Source organism: Oryzias melastigma, linkage group LG4 (assembly GCF_002922805.2).
Source record: "Oryzias melastigma strain HK-1 linkage group LG4, ASM292280v2, whole genome shotgun sequence".
NCBI classification, from domain to species: domain Eukaryota; kingdom Metazoa; phylum Chordata; class Actinopteri; order Beloniformes; family Adrianichthyidae; genus Oryzias; species Oryzias melastigma.
The window spans coordinates 7,090,388-7,105,033 of NC_050515.1; the positions used below are offsets into that span (position 1 = coordinate 7,090,388).

At 36.8% G+C, this 14,646-nt stretch overlaps 1 protein-coding gene across 2 annotated transcripts; it reads right to left on the minus strand.

Annotated features, from left to right (window-relative positions):
• Window positions 1-925: 925 nt before the first annotated feature.
• On the minus strand, window positions 926-14,075 carry ncln (nicalin). 2 transcript variants are annotated; one of them, XM_024279281.2, is made up of 15 exons: window positions 13,775-14,075; window positions 12,311-12,501; window positions 11,875-12,019; window positions 11,697-11,791; window positions 11,175-11,255; window positions 10,637-10,740; window positions 10,284-10,372; window positions 8,759-8,898; window positions 8,288-8,466; window positions 5,864-5,951; window positions 5,733-5,771; window positions 3,739-3,902; window positions 3,533-3,586; window positions 2,556-2,634; window positions 926-1,769 (listed from the first exon to the last, which is right to left on the minus strand). In XM_024279281.2, exons 1-15 carry the CDS (start codon window positions 13,947-13,949, stop codon window positions 1,707-1,709), a joined length of 1,686 nt encoding a protein of 561 aa, XP_024135049.1. In that variant the 5' UTR covers window positions 13,950-14,075; the 3' UTR covers window positions 926-1,706. The 2 variants fall into 2 exon arrangements, with proteins under 2 accessions (XP_024135049.1, XP_024135048.1); XM_024279280.2 differs by having other exon boundaries at window positions 8,240-8,466.
• Window positions 14,076-14,646: the final 571 nt, after the last annotated feature.

The window sequence follows — 14,646 nt, forward strand, 5'->3', positions numbered from 1 at the left end:
CATGGCTGGTGACTCTCCTAATGATTGGTTATCTAGTGGAAATATATTACATGAGAATTGATTTTCCCCGTTGGAGGTAATATAAAAAACATGAAGGGACAATCGTTTTTTTTTTTTTGGTAGATTTTTATGGAAAAAAATGATCATTTTCATCTCGATCGGCTTATTAGAATGTGAATAAATCAGAATTTTGGGTTTGGTTTTGACACTCCGACGGCTGAAATAAGATAAAAAATAAGTATGACTGAACAAAAAGCAGTTTAATACCAGCACCTTATGAAGAGAAATGCAGTGTTTCAGTTTGTCTCCTCACTGAGTTTACATGATCAAGATAAAATAAAAAAAGTTTGGCTTTTGCATTTGGTGTAATTGAGCCGTCACTGCAGGAGCACTGAAACTCATGCAAAGGGCTGCAGAGCATTATGCACTTATGTCCCCCCCCTCATCTCCACACAGATCAGATCCGGGGGTGAAAAACAAACCCAAGCTGCAACAGGAGTGTTATTTTGAGCGCGAGCATTAATTTATCTTTAAAGCGTTTCCATTAATGCTTCAATTGTGCCAAAATGTCCACTGAGGATGTTGCAAGGGTTTGTGGGAGTTCAGGGGGGAGAAAGCCCCCCACCCCGATGGGTTTTCTTGGATGCTGCACTATAATTTATTTGTAAATTGTTTAAAAAAGAGGAATTTAACAAGAATGAATTGAAGAATCATAAACTAACACTTTGGAAAATGCTTTTTTTTTTTTTTCTGGACTATGTAAATTGCACAAATTACCCAGTTTTTCAAATTAAAAGACTTCTGAAATGTGCAACTACTTAATAATAATAAGAAAAAAAAGGCCTGTATTTACGCTTTTGTAATACAGTTTTAATACCCGTCATCAATGTTCTGTTTTTGCCCCGTGAATAAAACTCAAAGAAACTTCTCTCCTGGTGTTTATTGTTTTTTTAATTGTCCATCGTTTATTTTAAATCACAAACAGAATCATTTCCTTTGCAGAGTCACAGAAGGCAGGCTCCAGAGGAAGCAAACTCCTCCAATAAATAAGGATTTAAGTGTACCATGTCACCACTACTGACGTGGCTGGGTCCAGGGGTCGTGCATGTACAAAAAAACACTGCAAGAAAAGGTCAAGGCAACGCCGTATCACAAAAATAATCATTTTTAGGACCCCCGGTGTTTCAATAACAGATAAAAAAAAGACTTAAGACACTCAAAAGGACTTTTGCAACCTAGATAAGAAAAAGGTTGTGATCTTCTGAAGCCTGCCCACAAAGTGACCATCAGTGTTTTTCCTAATCAGAGGATAACGCAGTAAAAAGAACGCACAGCAACATGGAGGACGATTACCCAAAAACAAATCAACACCGAGTGGGAAAATCCTTATTAAGAGGTGCAGGAATAAGAAGTATTCCAGCCCGTTTTCACAGTTCACCTTTCTGTAAACGCTTGTTTGTGTCAGAAGAATCGATTTGTATAAAAAAATAAAAGCCCCTCCCACCCTGCTGCCACATCAACAGAACACAGGAAGTGAGGGGTCACACGAGTGCAGACGGGTCATCGTGGGTGAGACTGGCAGCAAGTCGGGATGGGACGCTGTCGTTTGTGCAGCGGGGTGAAGGACATGGAAGTAACTGCTGGTTTCAGTCCAGCATCAGTGTTTTGATTTGAGGAGAGGAGCACAGTACGAGGAAGAACACTCCTTAGTGGGTCTTTGTTTTGGGCTGGGTGAGTCTGCGGACGATCCCGTACAGGACTCCAAAGTTCTGCCAGAGGAACAGAAAATTATTTGTATTAATCCTCCTATAATACACTTTAGTTTATTTTATACAAATAGCTGCATTAAAAACACAAAAGCTATGTTTTGGGTGTTTTTCACTTGTTTTTGTAGCATTTTTCTCATGATGGAGGACATATTTAAAGGATAACCAAACCAGGAAGTTGGAGGCTGACCCCTCCCCCTGCTGAAATTTGAAAATCCAGTCAGAGGGGCGGGGCTTGGGGGCTGGACTGTTATCATTACTGGAGCTGAAAATTACAAGGTTTGACCAATCATAAAATTCAACTGTAATACCTCAATTCAACCTTTAGGAGGCAGCACATAGGCAATTATTCAAGAATTCAACAGTTTTATTTTCAATTTGTCAAAAATTTTGCAACTTTTAAAGCCCCATTTGAAAAAAATTAAATATCTGGATAACTCAGATATTGCTCGCCGTTTGTTTTTGCTACGCTAATGTTAGCTTGGGCTTGTAAGGTGCTATAAGCTAGCAGGAGAGTGTAAACAAAGGGCTGATGGGAAATCCGCAGAAACAAATTTCCACACGAGTTTCTAATGAGTGTCTGCAGACACCATGTTCTACCAAAAAAATGACAGATTTTTTTATTTTGGCTAAAAACAAAAAAAATCATAATTTATAAAATAGAAAAAAAACATAGTTGCAGTGAGACTCAGACCCTTAAAAAATAAAGTAAAATATTACCAGAACAAAGGTGACACATTTTTGCAAATGAAAAGCAAAAACCTGCAGAATAACTAACAGAGACTTTACCTGGATAGCCAGATACATCATCCCTAAATAGGCTGCAATGCAGACAGCCAGCAGCAGGTCAAAAATAGCAGGCTTCACTCTGGGGAAAGAGAGAGACAGAAAACAGAATAAAACAGACGCTCTGAAGGAAAAAGGATGTAATGTGACACATTTCAGCGTTTAAAAACAGACTAGCAAGTCCACAGCAAAAATGCTGAATTTGTTGACTCTTTTTCAGCTTTTATGATTAAATAAAAATATTTTCTTTCCAGAAAAGGTTACTTTTTACAACCACTCACTTGAGTATTGTTTAATCAAATGTGTTTTTTTTTTCTTTGTTTGGGAAAAAAGTAAAAAAGTGATTTGGCTTCATCTCAAATTGTTAAAAATGCTGATAAGGTGATATTTAAATAATTATTCATGAGCGTTCTTAAGTGTTTTTGGGGGGTTAAGCTACATTTAGCAATGTTGAAAATGAACCACTTTAACTTTATTGGTTAAGGCACAGTCATTCTATTTTTTTTTCTCATAGTGAAAAATAAAGTATTTTGTTCTGGAATTCAGACAATATCGTTCCCGATAAGAACAAATATCTCATAATTTACCAAAAGAGAAGCGTCATGATTGGGTAAAAGCAACAGATTCGGTTGGAGTGCTTAATGCTGTGACCATTAAATAAAATTAATTTTACAATTTTTATTACCATGAAAGGTTTATTAATATTCAGGTAAAGTCATACTATTTAAAAAAAAAAAAAAGTTCTGTTACAGCTTTGGAATACATATTGTATACATATTGTATCGTGAGCCACATATCCCAACATGTATCGTATCGCCAGACTCTTGACAAAAACAGCTCTAGCATATATCAGCTGCTTACCCATCAAAAAGGGGCGATGGGGGCGGGTAACTTAACAACGCTGCATGCAGCTTTTATATTTTTGGTGTCTTTTAGCACTAAAAACAATCTAAAATCCTAAGAAATCCCCTAAACTTTACCTGTAAGCATTCATGGTCTGTTTCAGCTGGTCGTAAAACACAAACTCTGGGTCTCTGAAGAGAAAGAAAAGCACATTTCATGGAGTTAATCTACTCTTAATGTCTGGAGACTTCATGATAAAACTATTTAGATCAATTTGAAGCCCATGGAAAATAATATTCATTATTAAAGCATTTCTTACAAAAATGTGAATGAGAATGTTCACCTTTTGTCGGCTTTGACATAATGTCTCTTCACGTCTTTGAGATACCGTCCCAGATGGTACTCCAGCGTGGAGACGACGCTGCTGTCTTTGTCCACCAGCTGTGCGGCGCGGGGCTGCGCGGTCAGCCAGTCCACCACTGCCGACAGCTGCTCCTCCTGCACCTGCTGACGGGAGGTTTGAGAGCCATCAGGACGGACGGACACCGGCGCTCACGGCATCACACTGACCTGTCACTCAACTCAGCGCTGTTTAAACTTTGGCAAAGATGGACATTAAATGCAGATTAACTTTTTAATTAACTTTTTTTTTTTTTTTGCTGTGTCATACTTTTCATTTCTTCATATAAAAAACAAATACATGTAAATACGTTTGCACATGTGTCAAAGTCAAGGCCCGGGGGCCGGATCCGGCCCTCAGGGTAATTCTATCCGGCCCTCCAGATCATTTTGTGTTATTGTTAATAATGGCTCAATGTTATCTTGCGTTCATTTCTAACTTGTATAATTCTGACAAAATAGATTTTTTTGGAGAGTAAAATATTGAAAGTTATTTAAGGTTTAAGTTAATTTATTCTGGAATAATATTCCTGCCTTTTTATTATTCATAATTATGTTAAAAAGTTATAAAGTTATATGTTTTAAAATTGGCATTCTGCTAGCTTTTTGGACTGTTTTGGAATTTACTAAGATTTTTTTAGGCTATTTTGGAGTTTAGCTAATATTTCAGCTACATGCTAGCTGTTTTGGCTAATCTAGGCTTTTTTAAGTTTTTTAGGCTAATTTGGTATTTAGCTAATATTTTAGTTGGCTACCAGCTTCAGCATTTATAGCTTTCAGCTTCAGCGTTTTCATCTATTAGCTTCAGCATTTTTAGCAATCAACTTCAGCATTTTCAGCTATTAGCTTCAGCATTTTCAGCTATCAGCTTCAGCATTTTCAGCTTTCAGCATTTTCAGCTATCAGCTTCAGCATTTTCAGCTTTCAGCATTTCCAGCTTTCAGCATTTTCAGCTATCAGCTTCAGCATTTACAGCTTTCAGCTTCAGCATTTTCATCTATCAGCTTCAGCATTTTCAGCTATCAGCTTCAGCATTTTCAGCTATCAGCTTCAGCATTTTCAGCAATCAACTTCAGCATTTTCAGCAATCAACTTCAGCATTTTCAGCTATCAGCTTCAGCATTTTCAGCAATCAACTTCAGCATTTTTAGCCATAAACTTCAGCGTCTTTCTATGTGTGTTTTTAACACGTTCTTGTTGCATTTTTCTCATAGTAGAGACTCTATTAAAATAATTTACAATTAAAACTGCATTTCTGAGAATTTCTTAATTCAAATTGTGTTTAATCAGAAAACCGAATGCTTGAAAATGCTCCGACTAATGACGCCGCTACTGAAATGGGCGTGCTAAAGCCTCCTGGGAGCTCACCCCGGCCCGCTCACTCTTAGGAGTGTGAAACATGGTGAGCGTTCAACACTCATGCTGTAGAGAATTACGATTCTGGCTCAAAACTGGATTAATCTGATATTGCTAGTCAATATTTTTGTGCCGCTAATGTTAGCTTGAAGCTATAAGCTCACGCGTGATTACGCAAATGAGCTCTCAGCGACAGGGAGGGAAGCGGGTTGCTCTGTATCAAGTCCCGCCCCCAACCCCGAATTGTGTTTCTAATGAGCTACTGCAGCTGTGCATTAAAATACGTCTTAAAAAACGACAAATTTTAGCTAAACACTTCAAAATTAAAAGATCACTGATTTTATGATAGAAAAAAATGGTTAGATTGTGACTTTAACTACTTTCTGCCTCAATTACTGTCTTAACTGTTTGCAAAACAACTCAAATCCTGTAAAACAGACAAATGCTGAGATTTTTTAAATTTAAATGCTCTGCTTTAAAAATATGTCCTCATTTTTTGAAAGTAGTGACTTGATTTTGTTTTGCTTTTCTGACGTCTTGAGCAAACCTTTAATACCGGGACATAAAAGATTTAAGACTTACCATTTGCTCAGTGAAAATCTGCAGGTCTCCAGGAGCCCCCTTTCCAGAAAAACAAAAACAACATCAATATACAACAAAATAAAATAGAAAAAATAAAAAAAACATATCTGGTGCTAAAAGTCTGCTTTTACCTTTTCTGTGAGGTTGTAGATGACTCGAGCCAAAGCTTCTGCAACCACCTTTGTGTTCCTGCCGAGTCTCTTTACGTCGACATGAGGCCTGCAAAAAAAACAAAAAAAAAAACACATTTGAAACATAAAGAAGGAAGCAGAGAAAGGGTAAAACAGCATCTGTTTTGACATATGTACTAAAAGAAACTATGGGAGAAAAGGCAAAAATAAATAATTGCATCTCTACAATGAAAACATTGACATTTTTGCTTCAAATATGGGCTAAATGAGTTGCTTTATTCTGGAAAAATATTCCTCCCTTTTTATTATTCATAATTATGTTAAAAAGTTACACTTTTAAAGTTTTAGAGATTGGCATTCTGACTGGACTATTTTGGCATTTAGTAAGATCTTTTAGGGTATTTTGGAGCTTAGCCAATATTTCAGCAACATGTTAGATGTTTTGACTAACCTAAGTTGCTTTTTTTGTATTTTAGGCTAACTTGGCATTTAGTAGGGATGTCCCGATCAGGTTTTTTTGGGCCCGATCCAATTCCGAGTCATTGGATTTTGTATTTGCCGATACCGAGTCCCCATCCGATACTTTTTTTTAACACATTTAAAACATGAACAAACTGAATAAAAATATTTGTGTTGTCCCTTATTTATATTTTATTAACATTCTTTTATCATTATAAACTTCAATAGAACACTTCTATGAAGAAACTTTATTGAACAATTAAAAAAAGGGCAAATATAAACTAGGAAATAAAATACTATTTTCTTGTTATATAAGTGATAAATAGTCATGTGACAAACATCTTTGGAGCTTTTGAACATTTTTAACCAAATGTGATTCCTGTCCTCATTTAAAATTCTTAAAAAATAAATGATGACTTTGTTTTAGCATGAATTTGATGATGAGTGTTCATGACTAACTGATATCCTTATTAGTTTTCATGTATTAAGAGTTTTTTTTTTTAATTATGTGATTCTATTCATAAGTTCTTAAGTCATCCCATTTGCAGTTTTATGACCACAGTGGTTCATTTTCTTAACTGTTATTTCTCTGTCAGATAAATCAAACAGGCATATCAAAGGACAGCTGGGGTCCTAAGGAGTTAAATCACGGCGCTAGCATGTAGCAGTTAGCAGCTGCTGTTTAGCCATCTGTCTGTCTGCAGCATGAAGAGCTTAGCATTAAAAAGAAACAAAAACTCTCGTTTTTTTCTGTTGAAATGCCTTTATAGGTTGTTGTTTGTGTTAGGACAAACCAACAGAGACACCTGCTGTCAGTTTAAAGCGTTTTTAAAAGAGTTATTGATCCCGGAAGTCTGAATCTGTGATCATCTACCTAGCTTAACGGAATTGTTTATGTTAGCCTCCTGTTTAAACTGCTGCTGTATTCTGCTGCATTTTACGGCAATGACATTTTGTGATCTTATCATGACATGCAGACTTCTAGTGGAGTATTTATCCGGAATAATAAGCTTGAAATACAAACGCTGATCATAATAAGAATACATGAAATATCCGATATTGATCGGGGTACAACGTCCGATTTCGATTGAGTCATCAACCATTTGATCAGGCCCGATTTTGGATCATGTGATCGGATCAGGACATCCCTAACATTTAGCTAATATTTTAGCTGGCTATCAGCTTCAGAATTTTATGTTATCAGCTTCAGTATTTTATGTTATCAGCTTCAGCATTTTCAGCTTAAGCATTTTATGCCATCAGCTTCAGCATTTTCAGCTTCAGGGTTTTTAGCTTCAGTGTTTTCAGCTTCAGCATTTTATGCCATCAGCTTCAGCATTTTCAGCTTGCATTTTCAGCTTCAGCGTTTTCAGCTTTAGCATTTTATGCCATCAGCTTCAGCATTTTCAGTTTCAGGGTTTTCAGCTTCAGCATTTTCAGCTTCAGCATTTTATGCCATCAGCTTCAGCATTTTCAGCTATCAGTTTCAGATTTTTTTGCTATAAGCTTCAGCCTTTGCAGCTTCAGCATTTTATGCTATCAGCTTCAGGATTTTTAGTTATCAATTTCAGCATCTTCAGCTATCAGCACTAGTATTTCAGCGGCCAAATTCAGCTTACAGCAAACATTTATTGAACATTCTAAAACTACCTTTTTAAAACTTTAAAACCATAACTTTTATCATAATTATGAACTATATAGATAGCATTACCTGCGATAATGCTAGTGTGAATGATTTTATCCTGTTCAGCCCGCAGCCTGAAGTGTCTTTTGGATTTTGAGTTTGACACCCCTGGTCTAAACCTTTTCTGAAACAAATTTACTTAAGAAAGAAGCCTCTCAAATAGAGTAAATAAATAAAAAAAGGAGATAAGATGGTAACTGAGTGATTCAATCGGTCTGCAGTAATAAACCCACCCAGAAGGGGGCTCTCCCGCTCCGTGGCGAGAGGAGAAGGACACTGACCGCACGTCCATGATGCTGGAGCGCTGAACTGAGCGGTGCGAGGGGAGATGAGACAAAGTGAAGGCGGGCAGACGGCGGATCCCGAAGCGCTCGTGCTCCCAGGCCAGCATGTCATCGGCTAAGTTGATTTTCTTGTGGACCATGGAAAACTTGACCTCTGGGTACTGACTAGATATCACCTAGAAGCATGAAAAGACCACATGAAGGAAACATAAGCTACTAAAGCTCATATTAATGATTTATAAACCTTATTTTCATTGAAGTTAAGGAGTAAAAAATGTTGACATTGCTTTGATTTACTGTTATTTTTAAACTGTTTACACGATCATTCCAGTAGATTTTGAAGGAGAAAAGCGGCGTGAGCGCCGCTTTTCTCCTTCAAAATCTACTGGAATGATCGTGTTAAGGGTTGAAAAGTTACAGTATGTTAAAGAATTTGTGTTTTTAACAGCTAAATCTTCAGCTTCTCACCATCTCCAGCTCTTTGAGCAGAGAATACTGAGGAGTTCCCTCCTTAGGAGGCTTAGAGACATGGAGGTGCAGAGAGTCTCCGTTTCCCACGGTGTCCAAACACATCACAAAGGCTACGTTGTCCTGCAGCAGACTGGAATCTGTAAAAAAAAAGGTAAAAATAGTATCTTTTTATTATAATTTTTTATTAATTTTTAGATCATACAACAACAAATAATATCACATTGACAACAAAAACAACTGAAAATAAAGTAAAGGAAATCAGGGAAAAAGAAAATACATATAAGGTGTGATACTACAATACATTGTTAGTCTTAAGTTTACTACATTTCCTCATTTACTTTATGTTTCACATAGTTTTATAGGGGTTGCTGGTGTCATTCAAGAACTGCTTCCACTTATTCCACTGCTCATCGTATTTATATGTCTTTAGTTTAAGGTTATTAAAATGATCAATGTTAAAAAAAAAAAAAAAAGAAAAAGTACACAAGAAATTGAAATCATTTTTGTTTCTTGTAATAGTTTGAGACATAATTCAGTTTCTGTGAGTTCAAGGTCAGTTTGTTTTTTAAATAAATGGTTTATTTTATTGCATTTCAGATGTAAAACTTCATTAGGTGAAGCATCTAGTTAGTGTTTTCCTAAAAGCCGTGTCACACTGCTCAAAAAAATTTCCGTCCACTTATATAATTTCATTTTTTAATGATATATGTGTGATATACGTAATTTTTAAGCGTTTCTTGAGTTCGTCGATGGGTCCTTACGTGAATTTTGGTTGGAAACTTATGAAGAATTACGCAGTTTATGCATATTTTACATTGTTAATACGCAATTATGTAAATCTTGTGTGTAATTTTTTTTTAGATGCATACGCAAATTAGTGGTTTTCCACTTCCGACCCACATAAACTATATTACCAAAAGTATTGGCTCATCCATCCAAATGATCAGAATCAGGTGTCCTAATCACTTGACCACAGGTGTATAAAATCAGCCCTCAGACATGCAGACTGTTACTACAAACATTTGTGAAAGATGTTCTGCTCTCAGGAGCTCAATGAATTCCAGCCTTCTCCACCAACATCAGTGTGTGACCTGAAGAAAACACTCGTGGTTCCCAGAGGAGTTGAAGTTGGACCCACAGCGTATTAAACTCTATGGGTTAGGAAAGCGATGGTACTTCAGTTCATATGCGAGTCAAGGAAGGTGAGCAAATATTTTGAGTAATATAGTATCTGTCTATGTAAGTTTAAGCCTCCACTTTGACATTTATGGGTTAAGGAAGACTCTATATGACATTTTAAGGGTTTTCAACCATTTTAAAGGAGCGGCTGATATTTTACAGAGGGGAAAGATAAACTTTACCCTCAAAAGTTAAGGGAAACTGGACTCTTAAAAAAAAAAAAAAAACAGATGCTAAGTTTAGCCTCCTACAGACTGTTCCACCGGTCCATGAAAATATTGTCAAACATTAAATCAGTCTGAAAAAGGTTGGAGGATCACTGCCTCAGGTCACTGAACGGTACCTGTGTGGTCCAGATTGTCCTCCAGCCAGCGCTTGGTGCCTTGGTAGTTAAACTTTCCACCCCCCGAAACAAAGAAAAGTAAGTTGTATCTGGAAAATACAGACAAACAAGAAATAAATCTTGAAAAGTACCCCAATAACCCACACTTTAAGATAAAAAACACTCATTATCCCCATTATTTTCTTAGGAATCAACTAAAACCAATTCCAGTACCTTTACTGACTAAGCATATTTAAATAGTACTCTATATAAATTATTTATAGAGGGTTTTATATGTTGTGAAGTTGAAAACAAAAACGGATTGTTTTGATGATGGGAGGCTTTTATTTGACTGAAAACGTGCATTAACTCACGCAGCGTGTGTCCTCTTGTAGGTGTAGAGTTTGGAGAAGAGACGAGCCAGTTCCAGCAGCATGGACACGCCACTGCCGTTTGAGTCGGCGCCGTACGACAGCCACTACGAACGAGATAAGTCACCTGAATCATCTACCGCCTTCAACAGGCAGGTGCACATCTCAGGGTTACCTCAACTACCATTCTGAAGACCAAAAACTGTCATTTTCATTTTCTTGTGACATTTTTCTGACGATGGAGGTCAGAAATTAAGAAAATTGAGGTTAAAATTTTATTTTTTTATTCAAATTGTTGTTAATCGGGAGCAGAGAAAAAATGTTGTTTGAAAAATGTATTTGTGAAGTAGAACGGATGCTGGGGGGCCACAAGCTTCCTGCCACCCTGCAGAGACTATGTCCAAAAAAGTGATAAGTTTTTTTTTTTTACATTTCTATTGAATAATCATAATTAAAAATGCTTTAAAAAAAATCAAATCATGATCAGAGTGGGTCTTTAAAAAAGTCTGCTCATTTATGTTTTTATGAGTTGAAAACTCACTGGAGCGACACCGAAGGAGTCATAATGAGCCACTAAAACGATAGTCGGGAGGTCCTCTCCTCCGACTCCAGTGAGGCGACCCTGCAGAGAAATCGGGAGAAATTCAAGTTAGATCATTCTACACAAACACCGAACACTTCAAATTTCTGAGCCAAAAGACAGACATTTTCTTTGAATTTCAAACGTGTATTCAGACACATTTTACTTTCTATATAACATTCTATTGATCATGCAGTTTTAAATCAAAATCAAAAACCCGAGTCCTTTTCTAGGACATAGTTTTATTAAAAAATTAACAACTGAATTCCCTCTTTCCTCCCTGTACATCAATTTGAATAAAGGAATATTCAGAAATGCAATTTTAAGATTTTTTTTTATTTATGTCATCAATCATCAGAAAAATGCAACAAGAACATGTTAAAAACACAATTTTCATCAGAGTGGGTCTTTGATAAAAAGAAAAATTCCTCAGATGTTTAAATTGAGTCATTCAAGGTTTTGATTTGCAGTTTGGTGTCTCACCTCTAGGCTGGTGATGGCCCAGTCGCTGATCGCCTTGCTCTGAGCGCCACTGGTCACCATTTGAAAACCGTTAGCTGTGGCTGTATGCAGCAGCACTGTCAAAATAAAACAAAAACATTTGAATTGTGTGATTTCGTTTATGTGGTAAATGAAAGAAAGCTGTAGGACGACTGAGAACCTTCTGCTGCAGATAAGGAGCCCTGAGAGGAAGAGGAGGTGAGGGTTTGTGTGTAGATGGACATAAGCTCATCATCCTCGATGGCGAAGTACACGGGGACGATGGTCTCAGTGGTCAACATGTCTGGCTCCAGCTCCATGAACTGCTGCAGAACAGTGAAGAACAGCACTGTTTTAAAGACTTTAATTATATACTTTATAAACTGTTATTCGCTCCACTCGCTTTTGAGTCATGCTTCAAATATAGACCAGAGCAACAGTGCCCAACTCTGTTCTCAGCAGTTATTATGGGAACAGAGAAGCTTTCACTTCAAAACATGCAAATTATTTTGGGGATCAGAGGAACAACAGGCTTAGTTACTAATTCCTAGAATCCATTTCTCAGAACAACACCAGTGAGAAGAGATTCTGAAGTCAATGCTTTAGTGCATCTTTACCTGCAGTACGTCCTGCGGCATCGCAGACATGTTCTTTGGCAGCATGATGACCACGGCCCCCGCCGACTGACGTAGAGCTTTCTGATACTTGTCGAAGGAGAAGTCAGCCAATCGCATAATAACACAGCGGCGACTTAGGACATCTGCCTCCACAGTGCGAGCCTCAGTGTTTAGGATGGAGTTCCTGGTACCTGATGATAGAAATAAAACCATCTATTGGTTTGGATTCACTTGTGTGTTTGATTAAAGCCTACATTTATAGAATCTAAAGACAGAATGCTTAAAAAGATGGTTAAAATTGCTACTATGTTTACAGAAAAATTGAGAATGTCAGATTTTTAATATTAAAAAAAGATGGATTTTTTGGCATATCTGTGCAGAGAAACGGATTGAACATCTACAAACTCCACACAAAAATGGATCAGTGCTTGGGACATTAAGCTTTGGCTTGCTCTTAAATGGTTAAATCAGAGTAGGCCATCTCTGCTAATGGTCAACTACTCTGTTAGCTGTAAAAGACAAAATGTTTTAAGTACCACCAATCATACACAGGAAAAATGGCTTGTTATAGATTAGAGGTATAAGAAGATAGCAGCTGCCCTGGTCCCAAACATAACTGCTAAATTACACAAATCACCAATATAGACCTAAAGAGGAGCATAAATTTTAGTTTGGTGACTATAACCCTGTAGAATAGCAAAAATCAATGGAATACAATATAAACATACTTTAAATGACTAGTTTACATAGGAAAATGGAGGATAATAAATTATGAATGAAGGGCTTCCCCTTTTTTTCTTCATTGTAAAAGCTTTACTATGCATATTTGGTTCATTTTAGAGCAGCACAAAACAGTTGGTTGCTTCACAAACAGTAGTGATTGACAGCCAAGCTGAATATTTGTTTATTTATGATCCTAACAGAGCCAGTAAGTTAAAAAAAAAAAAGAAAACACCAGATGTGACTTTATATACTCATATTTATGAATTCATGTCATCAGCTCATAAAAACGAACAAACTCTTGCAAGATTTGTAATTGTTTTAAGCCTACAAAGCAATGTAATTTATTGTTGTTTGAAAGTGATTTATAAATAAAGTTTTGATTTGATTTCATTGGGGGCTTTTAAATATTACAGAACTTGGTCATCTTCAATATTTAACATGATTGGTCAATAATAGACATCAGGTAAAGTAAAAGAGAAAGAGCTAGAAAATCAAATTTTAATGCCGCGCCCTGATTTAGTAGTTAAGGAGCAACTACACGCTGCATCAGACTGCCCAAGCTAGGCTAGGTTAGCTTGCTAGCTAGCGTTCCTGTTACCGTTTTATACATTTACAATTACAGGTACGTGAAATTATTACAGTATTGTAAAGCACAAATAATATAAATTATCGGCATTTTAACTTGTCAAAGTTTTCCGAACACCATTTAACGTTTCACGGGAAGAACCGACGACAGCTTACCGTACGGCTGTCCCTGGAGGTCGTACTGCTGCATTCGGTACACCGTGAACTCATGCGCCGCCTCGGCTGGCAGCGGGGACACCAAAATCAACACCGCCGGGATAAACACAATAAACGTCAGGGGAAAGGAAGATTTGAACATATTGTCAAACACCTCACTGGCTTCCTCGAACATTGTGGCGATTGAATGGACACTTCAGCAAGGGGCTAAATGGTGTGCTCAACTGTCACTTCGCTCAGCACCTGACAGCCGAGCATAGGGGGCAATTATGATCAGGCAAGTAACCGAACAACCCCGGGCTGTAAGACTGGAAAGACATACATTAAAATGTCTGAAAGCCGTTTTTCTGAATCATAAGTACCTATATAAATGATTGCATTTACTATTCACAATTTTTCAAAGCACCAAATATTTAATTGTTCGAAATATTAATTTTGTACAGGAATATTCTAGGGCAGCTAAAATGAAAGTGCAGTAGGTAACACAACACGACGCTAGATGCCGCCCTTTACTGCACACCGGTAGGAACGAGAAAACCTTTTGTCAGATCTAAAGGAGATAAATTGCTTTTTTCTTTAAACTTTCATTAAGTATAATATATTTTTGGTGATTATTATAAATAATATTACATGATATCATATTTTTTTTTCATTAATGATCAAATTCAGCCAAAAATACTATCAAAAACGAAATAGAAAAATAAAACTCAGGAAAAATGCAGCTATTTTTATTTTTTTCAATACACTTTCATCCATATTATTAGGCCAAATGGAATAACTACACATATATATATATATAAAGAGACGAGAGTGATATCTGTGTGTGTCCAACTGGCAGAAGAAAAAAAATCATACATAATTCAAACTAACTT